The sequence below is a fragment of the Rhinolophus hipposideros genome, assembly GCF_964194185.1.
Source record: "Rhinolophus hipposideros genome assembly, chromosome: 2".
Taxonomy (NCBI): domain Eukaryota; kingdom Metazoa; phylum Chordata; class Mammalia; order Chiroptera; family Rhinolophidae; genus Rhinolophus; species Rhinolophus hipposideros.
Genome location: NC_138048.1, coordinates 61,973,432 through 61,980,860, shown reverse-complemented (window position 1 = coordinate 61,980,860; position 7,429 = coordinate 61,973,432). Strand labels below are relative to the sequence as shown.

Below are 7,429 nucleotides of genomic sequence, written 5' to 3'. Positions count from 1 at the left end.
CCAGCCCATACACAGGGACCGGCCCAGCCCGGTGGGGGTCTGAGTCGGGGCGGCCTCCCGGGCTCGGGAGAGGCGGTAGGGGGCGCTAGGAATGCTGGAGCCGGCGCCCCCACTTCGCGGAGGCCCGCGGCTGAGACCCGGAGGTTCCGCGGGCACGTGCAGGGGCCCGGCGGTGTCTGCGGCCCCGGCGGGAGGAGCTGGAGACGCTGGGGCTCGGCTTGGGGCGGAGGACGGCAGAGCCGTCTAAATCAGACTCTTCGGGCCCAATTTTCTCTCTAGAGCGGCTCCCTCTCTTGTTTCTCCCGAGGGGCCAGCGGCTCTGATGCGCCGCTGCTTCGCCCGGGGTGAGAAGCAAAGCTGCGGGGACTCGGAGGGGAACGCTAGGCCCGTGGAGGGTGGGTTCTGGGGGGTGGGGTGGAATGCTCGGAGCTGAGACCCTCGGTCTCTCTCATCCTCTCCCTCCTCCCCCCCCCCCCGCGGCTGCCCCAGGGAGGGGCACCTGGAGCAACCTGGCCTGCAGAGGGATGCGGGGGGCCAAAGGGCCGATGACTGGAGGTAGGGAGGGAAAAAGTGAGCCTGAGGAAAGGGAGGTCTAGGTGCCCGAGAGGCTGCTCCTGGGAGGCGGGCGTGAGGGGACAGAGGTCGCTTCTCCCTGGCAGGGCCCAAGGAGAAACCCGAGTAGCTGCTGACGTCTCGCTGCCTGAGGGGCACGGCCTGTTGGGGCTCTGCGTTCTCTATCAGGGTCCAGAGAAGGATAGTGCAGAGGGTGGGGCGAGCACAGGGTGGATGGACTGTGTGTGTGAGATAGTGTCTGAGAGAGGACAGTGCCCAGGAAACAGGCAGCGTGCGGCAGGAGGCAGTACCAGGATGAAGGGGCATGTGGGAGGCAGAGGTGGTGCCCGGGAGGAGGGGGCACTGCCCAGGAAGGGGTCAGTGAGAGGAGCCAGCTCTCAAGAGGAAGGGGCTACGGAAGGGAAGAGTATCTGTGGGAGAGGACAGTGCCAGGATGAAAAGGCACACAGATCAGTGTCCAGAGGGAGAGGGCGGTGGTGGGTGAACGGGCAGTACCAAGCTGCAGGTGCGGTGTTCAGGAGCGCAGTGCGCTGGGGTCAATACCAGGCTGAAAGGGCGGCGTGGGGGAAGAGAGCAGTGGGGGAGGGTGCGGTTCCAGGGGAAGGGACAGTGCAGGCTTTCCTCTTCCCCTTAGTGACATCATGGCAAATTCCCAAACTTGAAAGGACTCAGCTCAGGTGACATCCAGCTGGGCAGAGCCGGCCCGGGCTGGCCTGGGGGGCCTTAGTACCAGTTGGAGGGGTTGGGTACTGCGCCCTGCTGGGCCAGCGCTCTGGGGGCGGGGTTCTGCTCCGCCCTCCCTTGGCGCGGACTGTGCCCTCGGCGGGCACGCGGACCGGCAGGGTAGGGCTAGGGCCGGGCTTCTCTGGGCCAAGGATCAAGGTCCCTGGCAGGCGTAGGCCCCCAGGCATTCCAGTCTTCCCTACTGGGATTCTAAAGAGGGCGCAGAAGAGCTTCAGCAGAGAGTGAGAAAACGCGCCACCTCGGCCAGAGCTGGGACCTACTGTGACCCCGCCCTAGGGCGGAGTTATCTGGACCTGAGACCTGCCCTCAACACTGAAGCAATGGTTCGGGGCGGAAGTTAGGAATCCCCGAGAGCGAGGCGACGGAAGTGGCCGCCTTACTGCTTGTCGGTGCGCATGCGTTGTTGTATTCGCTGGCTGCTGCTTTTCAGGCGCTGCGTTTTCCCTTCTTTTCTCCACGCGAGTGGGTGCACGTACTCGTAGTCGTGGTCGCGCGCTAAGCCCTTGTGCTACTCTCGTGGCCCTTTCACTATGGCGGGCATCCTATTTGAGGATATTTTTGATGTAAAAGACATTGACCCGGAGGGCAAGAAGTTTGACCGAGGTAAGTAAGGTATGTAGGGCGGTTTGGGGTTAGGGGCTAACCTCGTCCTTGGGGACACGTGCCTGTGCCTTTGGTCCACCCAACTCACGTGGTCTGCTCGTACCGACAGGTCCTGATGTGCGATCTCTCTTAGGAAACGTTTTGTAGATGAGAAAACTGAAACTCCGAACTCTCCCTGGGTTCATACATGTTGTGCCCTCTTCCTGCGTGGCCTTTCCGCGTGGTGCTAGTAAACTCCCGGGCATCTTTCTAATCGCTACCCACTCTGTGCTAGGCGCTGTGTGGTGCACCTTACACACACTTGGTCTTGCTTATTCGTTTCAGGAGCCTCCATGAGGTAGGCGGCGTCTCACCCTTTTTGCTCTAAGAGCTGGCTGCACAGCGAGTTATCCGACTCCAGGACCTATGTTCTTGTATTGCCCGTAGAGGCTTTAGCTCTTTGTGAGGTCCTCTCTGACTTAGAGTTGACTGCTTGGAAAAATAAAGAGTAGCTCTTTATTCTGTCATCGATCGATAATTGTTTCTGGTGTCGCTTCCTTTGCCTAGAGACTGAGATGTTCTTCAAGACAACACCAGTTCTTACACTTCCTGATAATCCCCTCCGCACAGCACCTGGCACAGAAAGACCAAACCTTTGGATGAATGGATAACTTTCCCAAAGTCAGATTGTTTCTTAATCACCAAGGCAGGCTTAGAATCTGGATATTATTTACCCTCAGAGGACCTGTGATTCTTTTCTGGGGATTCTGCCCACTGGTCATAGTTTTCTCTCCTTATTGCCTGTTTGGTTCTGATTGAGCCTGAACTTCTGTGGGAGCAGATGAGAGGCCAGTGGAAGCACACTGCGTTAGATTAAGTGTTCTGTTGCATATGGTCCCCCAAAGTGGGGTCTGCAGGCAATTACCTCTGCCTCTCTTCCTCTGCTTCCCTCTAGTGTCTCGACTGCATTGTGAGAGTGAATCTTTCAAGATGGACCTTATCTTAGATGTAAACATTCAGATTTACCCTGTCGACTTGGGTAAGTATTGAACACAGACAATAGCAGGAGACTTTTTGTCATTTCGGCTGTTCTTCACCCTCAGAGATTACCATTCTTTTCAGGTGACAAGTTCCGATTGGTCATAGCCAGTACCTTGTATGAAGATGGTACGCTGGATGACGGTGAATACAACCCCACGGATGACAGACCTTCCAGGTGAGGGAGTGGAGAAGGGAGTAGTTGAAATATGCCTGAGGATTAAGTGGATAATTGGTATAGAAAGACCCTTATTTAATTCATGGAATAAATGATTGTTAGCAGAATCTGAGGAACCTTGAGGAAATTGCTGCCCTTAAGAACTCAAACACCCAAGTATTTATCCAGAGGTTGCATGTTTGTGAGTCGTAGCTTTTTGGTGGAGGAAATGACCACTGAGTGACCTAGACTGTGTGGCCCTTGCGTCTTGGGAGGGAGTTTGGTGTGATGGGAATTTGGAGCCCCACTGAGTTCAAGGAGCCCTAGGAGCCCTACCACTTATTTGTTGAATACCCTTAATCTCTTTCAGCCTCAGTTTCCTCATCAGTAAAAGACAGATGGTCATACCTAGGTCACAGGGTTGCTGTGAAGACTAAATGATATTGTGTTTGGAAAATGCCTGTTACAATGCTGGCACTTAGTTACCAGTTACCACTTTTAAAAGGATGTTTTCTTATTAACTACCTTTGAGAATAAATACCACTGTTGTTCCGCAGGGCTGACCAATTTGAGTATGTAATGTATGGGAAAGTGTACAGGATTGAGGGAGACGAGACTTCTACTGAAGCAGCAACACGTCTGTAAGTTCCTTGATCTTGTGAGAACCCTTCCCCCATCTTATTCTGAGAATTAGGGCCATGCATATGCTTTCTGTGTTGGGTCCCTAGACCCAAGTACCTCAGACCTAGGTGGGACCCAGAAAGAAACTTTTGGGAACAAGTTTTCTATTTGAATGTAGGCTGCTCTCTAGGGCCTTTGTTGAGGCCTTAGGGCCAGGTGGTCCAAATGAGAAACTGGTAATATTGCTGTGTGCAGTGCAAAGGAAGGTTGTTTCCTCAGGAAATAAATGTAGCATTAAGTAATTAAACTGCTAGGCCTGTGTGTATGTGTGTGTGTGTGTTGCTACTCTGCAACCCAACCCCTAGTTATTTGGTTTCCCTGCCCAGCTATTTTTTCGTTTTTTAAAAAAATCTTATTAAAACAATATGTACCTTTTGTAAGCAATTTGAAAAGCAGAGAAGTAATGCGAAGAAAGAAAAACGTCGCCTATAATTCCATACCCAGAGGAACCTTTTACATAAAATTTTTGTCTATTTTAGGTTTTGACAATTTTAGGTGTGCTTTTTTTTTCTTTGAGATCATGTTGTTTATTACATGTTTTCTTCTCTTTTTGCTTAATGTTATGTAAAACATGTTTCGCATGTCACTTTAAAGCTTTTCCTAAACATCTTAATAGTTGTAAAACGTTCAGGAAGTGGCTATGTCTTAATTGATTTAACCATTTCCCTTATTCTGGGTATGTAGTGTTTTCCACCATTGCTAATATAAAGAATACTGCCTTGCACATATCTGTGCATTCCTCTTTGTCTGAATTTTGGTTCCTAAAGACAAAAACATTAGAAAGGTGCTTCTTTTCTTAGGCTGGTCTGCAGAGCCAGAGTAGCAGCTGCTCCAGAGCTCAGACTTATGAGACTGGACCTTCTGTTTCAGCTCTGCCTACGTGTCCTATGGGGGCCTGCTCATGAGGCTGCAGGGTGATGCCAACAACCTGCATGGATTTGAAGTGGATTCCAGAGTTTATCTGCTGATGAAGAAACTGGCCTTCTGAACCACGCGGGGAGCCCCCCTTGCTGCCTAGACTCCAGTCATGAATACTCATTCAAGCCTGAGCAGCAGTTGCTGGTGTTCACCTGTTCAGGACGGGTGCTGAGGGTGCATCGCTAGGTGCTCTGGGCTCACTGGGAAACTGACTTGCCTTGAACGACCCAGTGGGAGAGCTTAACAGGAGTCAGAAGTTGTTTTGTATATATGATTTTTTACAATTAAACTTTACTTTTTCAGACTTTTCGCCCCTTTAAAAAATTTTTTTCCCCCATTAACTTTAAAATCCTTTTTTCCAATTTGCCTATGATATGTTATGTTACCGGCCCAGAGCTATATGATCACATGTCAATGCAGGATCTGTCCCTGCCTTTTGGTATCTGGGTTCAGGGTTTCTCAGTCTCCTGGCTGACTCTCCCCAACAGTCATCCTCCAATGTGATTTTCTATCCGGGAGAGAGAGCGTCGTGCTTTTGGCGCCTGAGCGCACCCCAGGTCCGGAAGATACCACCCATTTGGCATAGAAGTTTGAATTGGCAAGGAGCCCTGTTCGTGTCCTAACACTTGCAGTCTCTTAGGAAGTCAGGTCACGTTGACTTGAATGAGTCACTTGCATAGCCTGGAAATGTTCATCATTTTTATGGAAGCTTTGGGTAGAGGCTTTTAGACACATGCATGGGACACGACTCTGAAGAGAATAGGAAGAGCGGGGTTTGGTGGTTATGGGAGCAGGTGGAGGAGCTAGTTGTCTGCTCTACATTCTAGTGGTTTCCTCGAGGGAGGGTAAGTGGTTTCTTACCAGTGACACTGAACAGGGAGCTGCTGCACAGACCAGTGAAGTGGACAGGGCAGCAATACCAATGAGGTTGGCAGTCCAGTGCCAGTGCCTCGGACAATGCAGCAGCCCGAGTGCAGCCACTAACGTAAAAGTGGGGGAAGAACACAGTTGAGGAAATGGTGATGCCTCCAGCATAGGAGCTGGCACTTCAGCCTGGCATTCGAGGTCTCTGAGAAAGTGTCCCAGGTCTCTGATTTCCCCTGGGAAATTCAGGTGAAGATCCTGACACATTGTGAGTGTGTCTGAAGGAGTTGTCTCTTGATTTCCTATTTTGACACGGGAGCCGGTCCCTCCCCTGCTGGGATGCCTGGGGTATCTCCTTTCCCATCATTTTCAAGTCTTTACATGAGGTGTTAGAAATAGTCTTTAGGGAAATGGGTTGAAATATGGTCCCTGCAGAGAGGAGGAAAAGGTGTTTCTCTTGCTGTAGTTTGGGGTAGGGAGGGTGGATAGAGAAATTGGAGAAGCAGTGGGAGTTGGGATGAATTTTTATGGAATCCTAGAATCTTTCCATGGAGTCAAATTTGTGGAGAGGAAGGGTTGGAATAGGATGAATTTAGGTTAGAGTGGGTATGTAGGAGAATCTAATTACCGGTAATAATTTGTGGGGTAGCATAGCAAACTGTCCTAACTGTTCTGGGGTGGCAGAAGAAAGAGAACTGGTGTACAGTTGAATAGAGGTAGGAATGTTCTGTTGTTACAATTTTTGTTGTTTGTTTTTGGTGCGTGTAAAGGGAAGAAGAAACAGAACGATTTGGGAATGGGTTAGATCCTCAATAGGGGCAGATTAGTTCACGCTGGAGAAGACCATGAGTTATTTGCATTTGCCCTGGAATAAGTCAATACTGGATGCCTGGAAGTTTCTGGCTACATACTTCTTGCAGTTTTGCCATCTTTGTCTCTCATCTGACTGTACTGAGAACCCCTAATTCTTTGTCTCTTTTGTGCTGGGTGCTGCCTCTTTCATGTACCATAAAGTGTTTCATTTGATTATTAGATTTAATCTATTTTGGTACTTCAGTAAATTAAAATTTCCACTTACTATTCCCTTTATGGCATGCTGGAATTTGTAGTGTAGATGAATTGCAGAAACTGACACCATCCAAGATTTAGACAACACTTTGAGCTTTGTGCATTCGTTGATTCCTTCTCCATGGCAACTGTTCTGTCCATGAGGGGAGAGAAGGACACCTGGAAGATGTCTAAATTGGTCCCCCCCATCCCCCAAGAGCTTTGGTTTTCTACTCAGAACTCTTTAACTTGTGTAAGGACTTGGAAATCTTTCCCAATAAGTAGAATCACTGAATGACATGTTGGACAGTGTCACAGTGGGGAGAGTATGGGCTCCAGGCTAAGGCAGCCTAGGGTATATCTTCTTTTGCTGCTCACCGGCTGTGAAACCATTGGGAACATGCCTGGCTTCTCTGAGCCTCAGTTTCCTCATCTGTAAAAATAGAGATGATAATACCAAGCTTTAAGAGTCATGAAAGCCTTACAAAAAGAGTCCACAAGGTTCCAGGCATACTCTGACTTTCATCCTGTTTTAGAATGCCTTTAGTGATCCTGGAATATTTGTGGCCATGTTTGGAACTCTGGGTTCCTGGTTCCTCTACCTACATGGTAGCCGTCCCTATCCTTTGGGGAGTTGGTGCGGAGGGAGGAGGAGAAAGCTTCCATTAGTTTTCCCTCCAGATCTGGCGGTAGCGCTGACGTTTGCAGTGGAGTTTTGTGTGGGCAACATAAACCTCTTCCTAAGCACCGAGTCTGCATTTAGTGGCAAAGTCCCCTCAGCCTGGCTTCTTTTCTAGAGGCATCCTAACAGTGTATGGTGGTAAC

At 49.9% G+C, this 7,429-nt stretch overlaps 1 protein-coding gene across 4 annotated transcripts; it reads left to right on the top strand.

Moving 5' to 3' along the window:
• The first annotated feature begins 9 nt into the window (after nucleotides 1-9).
• POLR2H (RNA polymerase II, I and III subunit H) lies at nucleotides 10-6,591 on the top strand. 4 transcript variants are annotated; one of them, XM_081079886.1, is made up of 5 exons: nucleotides 10-344; nucleotides 2,855-2,938; nucleotides 3,022-3,115; nucleotides 3,652-3,735; nucleotides 4,646-6,591. In XM_081079886.1, the coding sequence occupies exons 1-5, from the start codon at nucleotides 323-325 to the stop codon at nucleotides 4,761-4,763; spliced, it is 402 nt and encodes a 133-aa protein (XP_080936012.1). In that variant the 5' UTR covers nucleotides 10-322; the 3' UTR covers nucleotides 4,764-6,591. The 4 variants fall into 4 exon arrangements, with proteins under 4 accessions (XP_080936012.1, XP_080936011.1, XP_080936013.1 ...); XM_081079885.1 differs by lacking the exon at nucleotides 10-344 and adding an exon at nucleotides 769-1,920; XM_081079888.1 differs by lacking the exon at nucleotides 10-344 and adding an exon at nucleotides 1,709-1,929.
• The last annotated feature ends 838 nt before the right edge of the window (nucleotides 6,592-7,429 follow it).

Bases quoted from the DNA above. Each gene is read 5' to 3' on its own strand.
- POLR2H (XM_081079885.1), top strand. From the start codon at position 1,848: ATGGCGGGCATCCTATTTGAGGATATTTTTGATGTAAAAGACATTGAC. The intron at 2,939-3,021 runs GTAAGTATTGAA...CATTCTTTTCAG, and splicing joins GATTTACCCTGTCGACTTGG to GTGACAAGTTCCGATTGGTC. The intron at 3,116-3,651 runs GTGAGGGAGTGG...GTTGTTCCGCAG, and splicing joins ACGGATGACAGACCTTCCAG to GGCTGACCAATTTGAGTATG.